The 16943-nt window shown below is 38.0% G+C and overlaps 2 protein-coding genes across 4 annotated transcripts in view; one reads left to right on the forward strand and one right to left on the reverse strand.

Moving 5' to 3' along the window:
• LOC132043563 (CHD3-type chromatin-remodeling factor PICKLE-like) overlaps positions 1 to 16943 on the forward strand; it is a 54161-nt gene that overhangs the window by 10599 nt on the left and 26619 nt on the right. For all 3 annotated transcript variants that reach the window (XM_059434044.1, XM_059434046.1, XM_059434045.1), the window contains exons 3-10: positions 4736 to 4873; positions 4988 to 5142; positions 5375 to 5536; positions 7116 to 7360; positions 7451 to 7546; positions 7735 to 7871; positions 7973 to 8185; positions 8270 to 8377. In XM_059434044.1, the coding sequence (XP_059290027.1) occupies positions 4736 to 4873; positions 4988 to 5142; positions 5375 to 5536; positions 7116 to 7360; positions 7451 to 7546; positions 7735 to 7871; positions 7973 to 8185; positions 8270 to 8377 (1254 nt within the window). The remainder of the gene's footprint in view (positions 1 to 4735; positions 4874 to 4987; positions 5143 to 5374; positions 5537 to 7115; positions 7361 to 7450; positions 7547 to 7734; positions 7872 to 7972; positions 8186 to 8269; positions 8378 to 16943) is intronic.
• On the reverse strand, positions 39 to 822 carry LOC132043564 (uncharacterized). The gene is made up of 2 exons (XM_059434047.1): positions 475 to 822; positions 39 to 394 (listed from the first exon to the last, which is right to left on the reverse strand). Exons 1-2 carry the CDS (start codon positions 809 to 811, stop codon positions 300 to 302), a joined length of 432 nt encoding a protein of 143 aa, XP_059290030.1. The 5' UTR covers positions 812 to 822; the 3' UTR covers positions 39 to 299.

Consider the following 16943-nt stretch of genomic DNA (forward strand, 5'->3'; position numbering starts at 1 on the left):
TCGCAAGGTCTTCGGGTGCTCCTTACCCATTCATTTACCTCCTCAATATTCTCCAACCTAATTGGATCAATGGTGTCGCGAGCTTTATAACGACGCTTCAATGTTCTATTGTACTTAATGTACACTAGATCATTGAGACGTTTTAGCTCAAGTCTATTCCTCTTCTTGGAGTGAATCTGTGTATAAGTTGTAGAGAGTAATTAAAGAATGCTAATAAAATAAGGATAATGTAATTATGTAATATAACTGATAGAATAAATCTTCTTCTCTCTCACATGTTCATAGACACTCCAATTTTTTTAACATCCGGATGCACTACAAGTTAAGCTTAGTACTTTGATAGCAAACTTTTGCAAGGCTGGAACATGGTTACCATATTGCATCCACCATTCGACTACGGAAAAAATATTTCAAAAGGTATTAAGTATAAAGAAATCAAATAAGTTATAAAAACAACTAAAACAACTAACTTACCTGGTGACAAACGGTCTCTAGCTCTAATGGCAGATTCCTTACCAAATGTCCCATCTGCTTGTCTATACTTACCAAGCTCAACCGACATTTTATCTCTCAAATTGTGATCAGGGACCAACTTCTCAAGACATGAAATGTAGTCATCCCACACTTCTCCATCTAAAGTTTCAGCAGCTGCATTCTTATAATATAACCCCGGGTTCAGAATATGTCCTGCTGCATGCAAAGGTCGATGAAGTTGATCCGACCATCTTTTATCAATGATCTTAAAAACTTTTTCATACTTCCTCTCATCACCCCCAAATGCCTTTGCAATAGATTCTTTGCAAAGATCCATAGCTTCATAAATATAGCCCTCTCCCCATCCACCAAACGAAGTACGATAATCAAAGGACCACCAACTTTAAGTGCCTTACAAACATCATTCCAAAATGATGGAGAAATAATGTTCCTCGCAACCTCTTTCCCTGCAATTTCCTTTGCATGTTTGCTTTGTTTCCATTCATTTGAAGTGACTAGGCTTCTTAAGTTTTTCTTTTGCATGTAAAAACTATGCAAAGTCAAGAAAGCTGTTGCAAATCTAGTCTTGCCCGGTCTCACCAAATTTCTTTCATTTGTAAACTTCCTCATCAAGTTTAATAGCAATGGCCTTTGACTGATGTAAGCATACATCTTAGTAGCCTTGCTAAAAACTACAAAAGAAATACCAAATAGTTATTAAGTATAAATTGTAAAATGTAACACTTTGATGCTATAGAACAAGTGCACAAGTCAAAACTATATTAAAGTTACCTGAAGCATATGTTGATCTTGAAAATGTCACCAAATATCAAATTGATACAACGGGTACATGGAGTCCAATAAATATGTGGAACGTGCCATGCATCATTTGACCTGCTTTACATTCTCACTAGCATTATCGGTAACCACTTGTACAACATTATCCTTTCCACCGACTCAATAGTCCTCTCAAACAAGCTGTACATTTTAGTGGAATCGTAAAGAGTGGCTAGCATCATATGATCCAAGAAACAAACTACCTTTTGGAGAGTTTACCAAAACATTGATGACCATTTTTCCATTCCGGCTGTCCATTTATCCATCATAATGGAACATCCAAACTTGCTCCATCGCACTTTATGTTCTCCACAATCTCGTCAACTTTCTCCACCTCTTTTTTTAGACAAGTAACTCTAACTTCATGATAGGTTGGAGGCTTCATATTAGGCCATATTCTCCTATGTAGTCAATGACTTTTTTAAAACTTTTGGCATTGACACAATTAAAAGGAGCCTGCATCGTAGACCCATCTTGCAAAAGCACCTACAAAGACGATCCCTTAAAAGGATCTTTCATTACTAACTTGGATAATAAAGATTCAGGACCTTTCGTCCCGGTCTTCCTTTTTTGATTAGGAGGCATCATTTCATTAACTTCATCCATATCATCATCACTATCATCCATATGATCAGCCACACATGTATCGAAATTCGGTTTTTGCCACATTCTTTTGTTCCATATAAGCTTTTATTTTCGCCTTAACTGATTCCGGACATCTTTTACAGGCTTTAAAATTTATTCCGATACCAAGTAAATGTTGTTTGTGCCGGGTTATTCCACCCTTGCTACTTTTTTCACAAAAATTACATATAACTTCATGCTGAGTTGGACCTTTTTTACCAAAATTCCACCCTATATCTCTGCCATCGGAATGGGATGTCATTATTGAAATCTGTTTATATAACAATAGAAGGCAAAAATTAATGAAAAATGAAAAAAAAAAAAAAAAAAAAACCTGCCGGAATTGGGTCACCGGCCGGCTGCCGGAAAGTCAGATCTGCCTGGAAAAGGCTAATCTGCTGCCGGAAAAAGCCAGCCAGGCCGGAAAGAAAGAAGAAATAAAAGAAAGAAGGAAAAAGAAGAAGAAGAAGAACTGAAGAAGAAGGAAAAAGAAGAAGCAGCTTACCTGAAAGTGGCGGAAGCTGAAGGTGGCTCTGCTGCTGCTGGTCAGCTGGTGGAAGTTGGAATAAGAAGAAACCAAAGAAGAAGAGGAGACGCAGCTGCTATGGTAAAGTGACGAAATAAAAGTATAAAACCCTAGAAATAATATTTACTCTTTATTCTCAATATATGTATTTAAAAAGACAGCTCTTTTTTAAAAAAAAAACAAAAGGCGACGCCTTGCTCGCCATACGCATTCGCCTCGCCATGCTCGCCATTCTCGCCTTGCCTCGCCTTTCTGAAACTGCCACGCCTTAGCTGGCTATGGCGAGGCAGGCTCGCCTTGCCACGCCTCACGCCTTTTGGCGTAAGGCGAGCGCCTTTCATAACACTGTAGCTTCCAGTTGAAAGAATTTTACCCATCTGTTTGCCCATAAATCTTTGACAATATCCTTAATGTCTCCTTCTATTTTAGTCTCTTGAAAGCAATAAACATCAGCTTTCCAGTTGAGGATAAGATTTCTTATTAGGCTTCTCTTACTTGGTTTAGGCCCCTCACATTACAAGAAACAATGTTGACTGTCATTGGTCACTTGGAAAATGGTATCCCCCTCTGCTCCTTGTACCATTGCTTCTAAAGTTGCTCCCTATATCCAGGCTTTTTAGTTTGTTGAATGCCTTCACACTTGGAGTCGATATCATCTTTGTTTCTGCCTTTTCGACAATGTTCTGCCTCATGCTATCAATTTTCATAAACAACTTCAATGCTTCCTCCCTGCATCCCGAGATATCCACTTGAAAACTCTCGCTGAATTTGATGATGTTTTCTTGTACCCAATTTGAATCACTCGGTTCCTTATCTTTTTCTTCCTCGAGGCACTGCTGGTCAAAAGGAACTGCATCTTCAATGGAGATCAGGTTTGAATTCTCCTCGTCACTTCTCAGGCAAAAGTTCTCTTGCAAGTGGGGTTCCTCCAAAGGAGAGGAAATAACTGGGCAGGTTAGTGCCCTATCTGAACCTTCTTGTGCCATCTGCCCATCTTCTTCTTCTTCTTCAAACTCTTGATACTGATCCATTCCTTTATCTCCCGCATCTTTCCTGCCCGACCCAATATTTAAATTCGCAACCTTCTTGAACCCTAAAACAGGGGAATCTGTGTGAAGTGGTAATTTAGAAGAGGAGGGAATAGAAATTGCCTTTTGCATGTTGGTAGAAGCTTCCCAATTAGCAAAGCACTCAATGAATTTGGATGCCATCTCTTTCAAGTTGTTGAAATGATTGTTATAGTTTTGAGTCTGAACTTGTCCATGGGAGTCTTGTTACCATTCTCAAAAAAGAACTTGTCCACATGAGTCTTCTTTTAAAACGTAGGTCTCTGTTTTGCTCAGTTTGTTTCTTCGTCCTCTGTTTTCTCCTTTGTTTCTGGAGTTTCTTTCTCAGTTTTTTGCTTCGTGCATTACCTGCAATTTTTTTTATATTTTTTTTTTTTTCAGTTTGAATTTGCTTGTCTTATGAATTGTTGACTATCTAGTTCAAGACTTTTAGTATCTACTATCTACTTTAGTTTTTGAATTGAAACATTTGCTAGTATGTTATCGCTATTGAATTGTTAGTTATTTATGTATGCAAATTTAATATTTTAATTTTTTTCTATTAATTGGCGCTTCACTTCAAGCTTCCCCCCTTAGTGAAGCGGGCCCTCGTTGTTTTTTGTCGCCTCTCGCTCTCCAAAACACTGTCATCAAAGTGATACATGGTGAATGCATAATTCTCTTTTCCTTTTTGAGTGGTTTAGTGAAAAGGTTTTTTCTTATTTAAAATTTTCTGTTGAAAAATTAGACATTCCATGCCCTTGGAGAGCGCTCTTTTCATGCTAGGTCTTTGACATATTCTATTTTTGCCTTTATTTGATCTCAAGAATGGATTGGATCCCTTTCCTTCACGATTAGAGTCCTCTTAGCCATAGGGTTTTCTTGCTCGCCTGTTACTCCTCTATTCTTTCATTTTTCGGTATGGCTACTAACTATTAAGTTAAAAAGAAAGAGGATTTTTCTTTTCTCGTCGGTGTAATGTTCCCAGATAGGCTGATGAAGAGGAGTACTATTGAATATTGGCCTCCTCCAGTTGAATCGTGTCATTTTCTTTTGTTCTTGGATTGATTACATCATATCTTGGTTGCTTTATGGACTTTGCTCATATTTAGTATGGTTGTGTTAGCAGCTTTCCAGAAACATGTTCTCTTTGTAGTGTTTCATTTTAATGATCTTTATTCGTTTTACTTACAATGGTAATAACAATGCGAATTGACTCTTTTGATAGAAAAAGGAGTCTTGTCAAGCTTGTGGAGGTGATAGTAATCTTTTGTACTGTGAAACGTGTAATTACGCTTACCACCCCAAGTGTTTAGTTCCACCACTAAAGGCTCCTCTCCCAAGCAGCTGGAGGTGCCCTGAATGTGTATGTATCCATTCTTCTATCAATTTTTTTAATTAAACATGGAATTCTGATACTGTCATCAGTTCCCTTCCCCTCCCACCTAGATTTACTCTAGATATTCCCGTTTTTCTGTAGGTGAGTCCCCTGAATGATATTGACAAGATATTGGACTGTGAAACACGCCCTACTGTTGCTGATGATAAGGATGCTTCCAAGCTAGGGTCGAAGCAAGTATTTGTCAAACAGTACCTTGTTAAGTGGAAAGGATTGTCTTATCTTCACTGCACTTGGTATTTTTATTTTTAACTACTACTTTATTTGCTCTAGATTCTGTTTACACCTATGACAGTTTTATAGCAGCTAAGATCGTCTTGTAGTGCTTATAGCTGTCTTCTATGCTTCACCATAATGCTTGTTTATGTAAATGAGCAGTTTAATATTGTTATGTTATCTCCTTTAGACCTTCTGACATCTTTGTTTTTTTTATATATGTGAAGTCATATTGCGCTTTAACTATTGCAGGGTGCCAGAGAAAGAGTTTGTAAAAGCTTACAAAGCATATCCCCGTTTAAAGACTAAAGTGAATAACTTCCATCGCCAAATGTCATCAATGACTAACTCTGAAGATGAATACGTTGCTATCCGACCTGAGTGGACTACAGTTGATCGAATTCTTGCTCGCAGGTGCTTTTAAAGAACTGGCCTGTAGATATTCAGTTGAGCTGTTAACTAGTCCTCAAAATTTTCTGTTCAATGCTTTTCTTTGCTTCCGAAATGTTTTAGTTACTCCCCCTTATTGCATTCAAAGCCGATAATATTTGTTTGAGTTCTTATGTTTAGCTTAAGGTTGAGCTTTCATTTAATTGTTAAGTGGAGATCATTGTTGCGAAGGAAGCTCCATGGAAACAGATTGAAATGTTCATGAGCTGTGGATGGTAGTGGTGTAGTCAAACATGGTTAATTTTGTAGTGATTGTTGTCCCTACAGGGTGTTCCGTAAGTTAAAGCATTATTTACACCACCTTTAGTTGTTTTTTTAATCTCAAGGGTTGAAAAGACGTCGCTGGAGATAGAAGCGTGTTTTGACCGTGAGAAAATAACAAAAATATCCCTTATGTTTGGGGGCAGGTTCATAGTTGTCCTTGATTCCGATGAAGATAGAATTCCAGCTCTATCAGTTGTGAACCACCATATTTTGTGGGAATAAGACGAAAAAGAAGCAGAATTGTTTTTTGGAACGAAATTATTTTTTTTAATTTATCTTTTAGCTGTGATAGAGTAAGTGAAGGAACTTTTAGACGTGAGATAAAAAATATTGTTAGAGTGGGGACTCTAAACCCTTGGCTCTGATACCATATAAAGAATGAGGAAAGCAAAGATATTGTGAATTAATTGCTTGATTATTCCCTCAAGCATGTTGGGTTTAAATAGTGTTTAGAAGTGATCCTTAAAAAAGGAAAGCAAAGTAATTCATATTCCTAAGTACACAATTATAAAATTTCTACTGGCTTTGGAATGAAAATAAGGTGAAAAACTTTTTGGCCAAACAGTCATTTAGTAGTCCTTGATTCCAATGAAGGTAGAATTCCAGCTCTATCAGTTGTGAACCACCATATTTTGTGGGAATAAGACGAAAAAGAAGCAGAATTGTTTTTTGGAAGGATTTTTTATTTTTTATTTTTAAATTTATCTTTTAGCTGTGATAGTGTAAGTGCAGCAACTTTTAGAGGTGAGATAAAAAATATTGTTAAGAGTAGGGACTCTAAACCCTTGGCTCTGATACCATGTAAAGAATGAGGAAAGAAAAGATATTGTGAAGTATTGCTTGATTATTCCCTCAAGCGTGTTGGGTTTAAATAGTGTTTAGAAGTGATCCTTAAAAAAGGAAAGCAAAGTAATTCATATTCCTAAGTACACAATTATAAAATTTCTACTGGCTTTTGGAATGAAAATAAGGTGAAAAACTTTTTGGCCAAACACTCATTTAAGCTTTGTTATTTCCCATATTTACAAGTATAAGCTCTTGCCATATTGATAGTTTCCTAATTTTTAATAATTTTAAAACTAGAGACCATTTATTAAGAAATATGATTGTGTTAATGAAGCAAGCATATACATGTTATAATAATAGATTTTGTAAGTACCTATTAGTTGAATTTTTTCCTCAAATCGTTCATTTGATTTAAGTTGTAATCTTTTTGGGCCTATAAAAGAAATGTAAGTTTCAGGTTAAATTGCATTGAATAATATGCTGTTGTTCTTAGGGGAGATGGTGAAGAAAAGGAGTATCTTGTAAAGTGGAAGGAACTTCCGTATGATGAGTGCTACTGGGAATTTGAATCAGACATTTCTTCTTTTCTGCACGAAATTGAAAGATATCATACAGTTCAGTCTAGACGTAAAAAATCTTCAAGTAAACAAAAGGGTGTGGCTACAGAGACAACAGAATCTAACAAGAAGTCCAAAGAATTTCAACAGTATGAAAGCAGTCCTGAATTTCTTTCTGGAGGTATATATGATTTTGGTTTTAATTAGTCTATCTATGTTATTGTAGTCATGTAATGAAGTTCCTTAATCTTCATCTACGATTGAAATAAAGGTTCACTCCACCCATACCAGCTTGAAGGGCTGAATTTCCTGCGTTTTGCTTGGTCAAAACAGACGCATGTCATACTGGCTGATGAAATGGGGCTAGGTAAGATTTATTTTGTTGTCCCGAGGCTTCCTGGTTTTTTCTTCTCGTCTTTTTTCTCATTTGCTTTATCCTATACCACTGCTGCATGCTCCTTTTCTGAATTTGTTTTCTCTATTTTCCTTGTTGCATATAGTTTCTTCTGGAATACTGCTAGGTTCTTTTTTGCTGATGTATTTTCAAGCTTGCAGGCAAAACAATACAGAGTATTGCATTTTTAGCCTCCCTTTTTAAAGAGAATCTCTCTCCACATTTAGTAGTAGCACCTCTTTCGACATTGAGAAATTGGGAGCGTGAGTTTGCCACTTGGGCTCCTCAAATGAATGTGGTAAGTATGAGGTGATTTATTTCCTACTATGAATAGCAGAATGATAGCTACTACGATGAATAGCAGATAATTCCTTTCCTGAAGAGAATTGATCTCTGTAGGTTATGTATGTCGGAGGTGCACAAGCTCGGACTATTATTAGAGAATATGAATTTTTCTTCCCCAAAAATCTTAAGAAGACCAAGAAAAAGAAATCTGGTCAAATTGTTGGTGAAAGCAAGCAAGATAGGATTAAATTTGATGTCCTCCTGACTTCATATGAAATGATCATCATGGATAGTGCCTCTCTGAAGCCAATAAAGTGGGAGTGCATGGTAATTGCTTTCCAAATCCTTAATTGTGCCGTTATCTCTTGTTATTATTTTTGCATCTAAAAGGTGCTTGACATCTGCATTTAGATTGTTGATGAAGGTCATCGTCTCAAGAACAAGGATTCCAAGTTGTTTTCATCTTTGAAGCAGTACTCTACTAGGCATCGTGTTCTTTTGACTGGAACTCCTCTTCAGGTTTGTTGCTATAGGTTGCTTTCTATGCACCTGGTAGTTCTCTCATTTCATGCTTGGATATCCAGTTACGTAGAATCATAGGGTATTTATCCTGATGTTGCATCTGCCATACTAAAATAGTTGGTACAAAATACAATCCCATCTTTCTTTGACCAATCATTCTACTTCTGTGGTTATAGTTTCCCCTCTTTTTGTATGTGTATGGGTTTTTCAAATAAAGAACACCCCTCGGGTGGAGGTGGGCTGCAGCCTGTATGCAACAGTGTACAAATACCCCCACAAAACATATAAACCCTCTTTAACTTGTTGCTTCAGGTTATCTTTCAAGTACAGGCTCATTTCCTTAAATGTCTTTGTTTTTTCTTCTCATAGCTCATGTAACAATTTTCTAGGATAAGTTCATCCTTCTGCATGCCTTAGTTTCATATATTATGTAATATTCAAACCCTCATTTCTAGTTGTCCTCTTTCTGACTATTTTGCATATCTGTATCACTTAATCACTCTCTCTCCCCCTAGCTGTTATTTATAATCTTACATCATCTAGTTTTCCTTGTTATTCTAATTTTTCTTAGGCCATTTGAATTGGTCAAGAATTCCTGGATTTCACCTATTCGATTTGAATTCCTCAAAATTCGCACTCTGAAAATTTAAGAGTGACTAGGTGCTACACCATTTTCCAAATTGGCTTATGCTCAAAGTAACTGGAGTAGTAAATAACCCCATAGAAACTGAACTACTTAATCTCTATTGGTGTGAGAGGTTAATTGCAGCGTACCGCCTACCTGCCTTTAATGCAATAAAGAGCCTGTTTGGATGAGCTTAAAAAAAGCAGCTTATACACTTATTTTTTTTGGCTTATAAGTTGTTTTCAGTTTATAAGCTGCTTTAGATAAGCTAAGCCAAACGGGCTCAATTAATTTTTTGGGCTTATTTTAAGCACAAAATGACTTTAAGCTGGCCAGCCAAACACTCAAAAAAGCTGAAAACAGCTTATAAGCAACTTATAAGCCAATCCAAACGGGCTCAAAATCATGGATGCTTTACTTTCTTTCTTTCTATGCTTTATATTTAACACCTATCTAAAATAAATAATATTTATTTCTTGACAAGATTTCATCTAATATAGAGTGTTTATTTCATACTATGTTTTTTCCATGCTTTGGTCACCTTGGAGCTTGGACTAAGAAATAAACTCAACTCTCACACACTCCTGCAGTCCCCTTTGGTCTCCAGGAGTTTGACCCTCATTTTTCTCAAATGGTTTAAGTTGTTATAAGACATGCTCAAATCTGATTCTTTGTACTCCTTCCTGCTTAATGGGACGCCACAATTTAGACATGCATCTTTTATGCTTCTCATCTACTCAGCTAAGTTAAATCTTTTATCCCTCTAGCGAAAAGGATCCTCTTGATTGCTGAGCTTTCTGAAGCTCAAAGGTCTTCCGCATCATGTTGGCTATTATGTTGCTGGGGGCCAATTCGATTTATTCATAAAAGTCTTTATATTTCTTTCATTACTGGTCTTTATGACTTACTGCACGTTAAACTCCAGTCTACCATCTTTCCTTGTAGAGAGTCATGAATTTGAAAGAACTGCAGCCATTAAAATGTATGTATTAGGGTTTCTTATACTTTTGTAGAAAAAAAAAATCTTGCACAGAAATGGTAGATCAGTGTTTAGCGAAGCGAAGCGATGGTCTCATGCTTTTTGTGCTGAGGTGACGCGACGTGAAGAAGCCCTCACTTTTTATTGGAAAGTGAGAAGCGAGCTCTTTATCTTAAATTTTTAAAAACGGGACTCTTGTTAGAAGAAAAGTGTCTGACTAGGGTTTACTCTTTGTGCGACTTCTGGGTGCAACTTCGACTGTCTTCTTCCAGGTATGGCTTCTCTTCTTTTCTTCTTCTTCTTCTTCTTCTCCTCCTACTCCTCCCCCTCTTCTTCTCTTCGTCACTGGCTCACTGCTGTGAGGGCTGGCGAATATTTTTCTTCCGTTCTTGCTCGCAGTCGCTGGAGTCGCAGGACTCTGCTTGAAGTCGCTAGACTGTTTCCTCTGTTTCTTCTTTCTGGAGTCGCTGGTCTGGACTCTTTTTCTTCTTATTTTTTTTTTTCCCATTCTTTCTTTCTTTGTTGTTTGAGTTTTTCCAGTTTATTAATTTAATTGAACTTGTTATTTTTAGTTGACTAATTTAATTGTATTAGTTACAGATTTACAGTAGGCAGTTTTCTGATTTTTTTCTCTTTTAATAGCGATCATAATATACATGGTCAGCCCAGCTTGGAAATATGGGGAGAAGTTAGTCCACCAGATAAGAGCAAAGTTTTATGTTTGTTTTGTGGCAAGATTAGCACAGGGGGGATTTTTCGTCACAAACAACATCTCACTGGTGGTGTTTTGGAAATGTCACATCTTTCCCAAAAGTGCTGTCACATGTGAAGGAAGAGATGCAAAATTTTATTGCGCAAAGAAAGAACTAAAACTTCAAATGCTCCATCAAGGAAATGTGACTAATCTTGATGATGATGAGGATGATGATCAAGTGGAAGAAGGTAAAGCTAATGATTTGTCGCTTCCCTCAAAGTCCCAAAAAAGGGGAAGGGAACAAAATTTTCTTCAAGTTTTGGATCGACTGGCTGGAGTAAAGGTCCTATAGATTGTTATTCCGCGTAAAAGCCAGGTGATGTGGTTAGAGGGCAGAGAAAAGCGGTAAAACTCCTCAAGATGTTGCCGAGGATACGTTGAGGGATTGTGCAGTTACAATGTTTTCACGATGGATGTATGATGCAAGGCTCCCTTTCAATTGTGTCAATTATACTGAATTTTTTTCAGCTTTCATTGCGGCCGTAGGCCAATTTGGTCCCGGAATGAAGCCCCCCACTTATCATGAAATTAGAGGTCCTTATCTAACTAAAGAGGTGGTAGAAACAAAAAATTGTGGAGGAACATAAATAGAATGGAATAAGTTTGGATGTTCCATTATGATGGATATGTGGAGAACACGGAATGGAAAAATGATCATCAATAGTGATTTTTTTTTTTTTTTTTTGAACAATGTTGACATTCTATATATCCACAGGTATACTATACCATAAAAGTATAGTCCTCCAACCAAACTATTACAGATTATAATAAAAAAGCGCCTTCCTATATTACAAGTTACATATTATCCAAAACATCAAAGATATTTTCTGTTTCAACTAGACATTCCTGCTTACACCAAAAATAGTAGAGAGCTAAAGAATTCATCTTCAGCTTCTGTATGTCACTATGTTTATCTTCAAAGCATCTCTGATTTCTCTCTTTCCATACAATCCACCATATACATGCAGGGACAACCCTCCATCTCTCCTTCTGATTTGACAAAAGACCCTCTCTGTCCCAACTGCTAAGGGCCCCCTTTGTATTACCTGGCATCACCCATCTGATTCCCCTCAGGTTAATGAAGATCTTCCAGATTTGGTATGTCCATTTGCAATGTAAAAAGAGATGGTTGGCTGTCTCTGATTGTTCCCCACATAAATAACATCTAGAACATAGATCAAAACCCATTCTTCTCAGTTTCTCCTGTGTCAATACTGCTTCTTTGGCCACCAACCAAGAGAAGCAAGCTATTCTTGGAGAGTCAATGCTGGCCCTTTCCCACTTTTGCTCCCTGAGTGGAAATAAGGAGGCTTTATTATGATAAATATGGAAAAGTTGGTTGGAGAGTTTGTTCTTTGGTTTCATTGGTTGGAGAAATATATGAGTATTTGACTTATCATAGAAGAAATATACAAGCATTAGTAGTAGAAATTGCTTTGCGTAAACATGTGAGTTATATCCCATAGTATTACCTTGAATTTGGGTGCTATAGTTTTAGTGGAGATTGTATGTTAATTTGCCATATCACTGTCTGCTGAGGCTCATTTTGGGGTAAATATGTTACTAACTCAGCTTGTGAAATGAAATTTTATTCTTCTCAAGGAAACTTAGGAAGGAAGTGTGGTGTTGGCTCGAAACTGAGGAGGAGACGCCAGTAAGAAATCACCTCCGGTGGGCTAGAATCTGACTCAAAGGCTCCAAGATTTGACTCTGACGACGATAGGAGTAGAGTAGGAGGACTTGATCTTCAAGATCCTTCTGTGAGCGAAAAGAAAAAATGACAACTTTCAGTCCTAAAAGGGCGGAACTTGAGGTAGCGGTGCTGCAGAACCACCTCCTAGATGGTCTGACTTGATTCTAGGACCTCCTAGACAAAATGTTGGGGCACATGGGCTCAGTATTTGAATTTCAAAATGATTTAGGTGGGGAGACGTGGGAGGGATTTGAAGACATTGGGGCCAGAGCAGAGATTGGGCCAAACCCTTTTGGGTCTCAGTTATAGTTACAAAATGGGAGAGACAAAGGAGAAAAGGAGGCTGACAGGTATACGGGCAATGAAAAACTGTTTATAAAGGGGATAGATGTGAAGTGATGTGTGACAATTTTTATAAAAAAATACAGGACCAGATTCTGGGCCTTCTATCTATAAAAATAACCCAACAATTGCTGCTGAGACTATGCCTATTAATTTGGGGTCTTCATCTCAACCTAACGAAGCTAGTAAATGTCTTCAAACAAACTCTTTGGTGCCGATGAAAGAGGCATCAGACCCAATCTTTGTTGAAATTGAAGCTGCTAACACAGGCTGGTCCCATGCTTCTTAGACAACCTCATCTCATCTCTTCTTCTTCTTCTTCTTCTTCAAAATCCTCCTCATTCACAAAAAATTGCTGAGTTTAGGGAACCTTACCTGCAAAATAGAGAAGAGATGATTATGGACATGGTGTGAACACCAACTACATAAGTTCAACCAATTGACAGTGAGGAACAAATTCAATTGATCGAGTGGTATAATGATGAACCGGTGAGCCAGATCCAATCAAAGGAAGCTGACACCATTGCATGGGTGCGGCAAAATTTTCTAAAATTTGAGCAAACAAATAGGGGTTCACTTTCAAGGTTTTGAACAGGAAGCAATGTAATTCACTAGAATAGACAATAAGAGAATTTAAAGAACTCCAAAGGTCTGGTAAGCCCGGAAGTCCAAGAAGGGTTGGGAAAAATGAAGTAAAAAGTTTAGTGTTTAAGGTAAACTTTGCAAGGCACAATGAGAGTTGCAAGGCCAATGTTACCATTCTCAAAAAAAAAAAAAAAAAAAAAAAAAAGAGAGAGAGAGAGAGAGAGTTGCAAGGGACTGACTTACAGGGAATCATGGCTGAAAATATTTTGCTGGAATGTGAGGGGACTTAATAATAGGGTGAAAAGGAGAGTTCTAAAGATGCTGATAATGGAATGGAGGGCTGATATTTATTTGTGGCAGGAAACAAAATTGAATGTCGTTACCTCATCATTAATCAGACAACTATGGCCGAATAGATATTGAATTTCACATATGTGGAAGCTGAAGGTAGCAATGGTGGTTTATTGATTATATGGGGTAAACGATTTTGGAAGGGGACAAATGTTGCATTAGGTCAATGTAGTTTTAAGACTGCATCTTGAAAGCCTATTTCAGAACTATAGCAGGCACTTAACTGGGATTTACAAACCAAACTGTAACAGAGATAAAGAGTATTTGTACTTGAGATGGATGATGGTCCATGGGCAATGTGTGGTGATTTTAATATCACCAGATATGTGGAAGAAAGAAAGGGCAGCGACAGAAGAACTAGAGATATGTTAAGTTTCTCTGACTGCATTGAGGAATTGGGTTTGATTTATCCACCTTTAGTAGGAGGATGTTATAAACAGTGTTCTGGATACTATGACAACTAATATTACGTCCTTATTCACTATGTCTTGCAAGGTGGAAAGAAAAATAAATAAGATAAGAAGAGATTCTTATGGCGAGGGAACAAAGAAAGTTATTCCTTCAACTTGGTTAAATGGTCCACAGTTATTTCAAAGAAGGAAGTGTTGGATTGGGCTTTAAGAATCTAAAAGTGCATAACATAAGCCTTTTGATGAAATGGTTATGGAGATTTAGAGGGTGTTTGGATTGGCTTATTTGAAGTGTTTATTGGCTTTTAAACTCTTTTCTACTTTTTGTGGTGTTTGGGAAATATAAAAAGTGCTTTTAAGCACTTACTTTTAGGCAAAGAAACTACAACAATAAGCCAAAAGCCAATACAAACACCCTCTTAATGTTGAAACGGATGCCTTGTCGAGAAATGTGATCTCAACGTGCAGTTTACTGAATGAATCTAGAGAAGTATCAGAGCCTTGTGGAGAAGTATCTAATCTACAAACGGAGGATCTCCTCCAATGGGGATTGGAATCTGGAGAAGTATCAGAGCTTTATGGCCAAAGGTTTTTTAGAACATTGGCTATAAAGTAGGCAACGACAGTAAAATTTCATTTTGGCATGACAATTGGCGTGACACTTGCTATTTAGGAATCAGTTTCCCTCCCTATACAGCCTGGCAGTAGAGAAAATAATGTGTGCGGAGAGTAAGTTGAGGATTACTTTTTACATTCATGGAATCTCATGCCAAAGAGAGGCAACAATTCAACAGATTCGTGGGACACTAGCGGGGGAAATGCATTTGAATTTGAGATTAAGAAGGAATTTTCAGGATTGGGAGATGGGTGAATTTCAAACCTGGTTGTTCTCTCTCTCTCTCTCTCACTCTCTCACTCTCACTCATAGGTCACTGTACTGTTCCGGCCACTATTCCGGCAGTTAACGTGGGAGACCAGGTAACGCCGGCCACTTTTCCGGCCACTACAACACCAGGTAACGCCGGTCACTTTTTCGGTCAGATCTACTTTTCTTCTCTCTTCTCTCTTCTTCTTCTTCTTCTCTTCTTCTATACCTCTTCTTTTTTTCCCTTTTTATCTGCTACTGGCGCTACCACCAGCGGCCAGAACACCGCTGATCCGACGCCGGCGAGTTTTTCCGGCGTCATTTTTCAGGCCAGTTCGCTCTCCTCCTTCTCCCTCCATTTTCTTTTTTCTTTTTTTCCTTTTCCCCCTCCTCTCTTCTCTTCTCTTCTCCCTTTCAGGTCTTTGTGAACATTACTCTGGCGGTGAACAGTACCACGGCAGTGAACAGTAACTTCGGTTCAACTGGAGTTGGTACCCCCAGTTGCTCGTATCCATTCTTTGTCCATACACCTGTAGTTATATTTTGCAGACTGTAGTCCTTTCAATAATTTATTAGTTCATACTAGCTTTTGTGGCTTTGGTTATTGATGGTAGACTAGGGTCATGTTCTCGTCCGGGGAGGGTTGGGAGTGGTAAGTGGGTTAGAGGAGCGTCTAGGCTGAGAGTAGGTTCTTGGAACATTGGGACGTTAACGGGGAAATCCATAGAGCTAGTTAAGATTCTTAAGAAGAGGAAGATTAATATAGCTTGTGTTCAAGAGACCAAATGGGTAGGCCCTAAAGCCAAGGAGGTAGACGGGTATGAGCTTTGGTTCTCTGGTAGGTCGAACTATAGGAATGGGGTAGGCATTTTAGTAGATAGTGATTTGAGGGATCAGGTGGTAGAGGTTAGGAGGGTCACTGATAGGATGATGTCGATTAAGGTGGTCGTTGAAGGGCTTACTTTGAACATCATTAGTGCGTATGCGCCGCAAGCGGGCTTAGGCGAGGAGGAGAAGAGGCGATTTTGGGAGGATTTTGGCCTTCAGAAGGGACCGAGGGCATGGGATGCTGCTTCATTAGCCATTATATGGTGCCTATGGAAAGAGAGGAGCTTGAGAGCTTTTGAGGATGTTGATAATGGTTTCCTTTTGGTGTACCATTGAGATCCATTCGCGTATAGATGATTGCGTTATCTTTGTAGAGAATCATATATTTGTGTAGGTTCTCTACTTTTTTGATATATGGCTTGTTATGAGATTTTCCCCTTCATTAATAAATCATTACCTTTAAAAAAGAAGATGAAATGTATGGAATATTACTTTTAGAAGAAAATTTTTAATGATGGAGCTTGACAGAGTTGTAGAGTTTTTTAATGTGCTATCTTCCGTCAGTGATTTGAACAATACAGAAGATCAAGTGGTAAGGAAAGGGCACTCAGATGGCAGCTTCTCTGTAAAATCATGCAACCATATTCTTTTAATAATTGTGAATCAGACTAATGTTGCTGGTCCCTGGAAACAAATTGGGTACACCAAAGCACCTGTCAAAGTACTGTGATTTGAGTGGCTTGTCATCAAGGAAGCTTGTCTAACCCACAAAGGAGAGTATACATCTAGTTAACACTTAGCAGAGGCTTCTTACGTGAGAAAAGTTCAGAAAGCAAGAGCCACCTATTCCATCATTGTTCTGTTACTGCGCAAGTTTTGCACATGTTCCTGAACTTCCTGGGAGTGAAATGGGTTATGCCAAGGTCCACGACAGATCCATTGCTAAGCTGGAAGAGGAAAGGATACCCAAACATTTATGTAAGCATGGAACACCATTCCTGCAGGCATCTGGTGGAGCATTTGGAAGGAGAGAAATAGAAGATGTTTTGAAGGACTAACACGATCAATTTGGAAAATCAAATTTGATTGTATCTTTTGGTTTCCTTTTGGTGTACATCTGATTTAGTTGAG

Source organism: Lycium ferocissimum, unplaced genomic scaffold, assembly GCF_029784015.1.
Source record: "Lycium ferocissimum isolate CSIRO_LF1 unplaced genomic scaffold, AGI_CSIRO_Lferr_CH_V1 ctg2586, whole genome shotgun sequence".
NCBI classification, from domain to species: Eukaryota; Viridiplantae; Streptophyta; class Magnoliopsida; order Solanales; family Solanaceae; genus Lycium; species Lycium ferocissimum.

Coding starts and splice junctions, on each gene's coding strand:
- LOC132043564 (XM_059434047.1), bottom strand. CDS start 811: ATGGATCTTTGCAAAGAATCTATTGCAAAGGCATTTGGGGGTGATGAG. Junction 395..474: donor TAGAGACCGTTTGTCACCAG/GTAAGTTAGTTG, acceptor TTTTTTCCGTAG/TCGAATGGTGGATGCAATAT.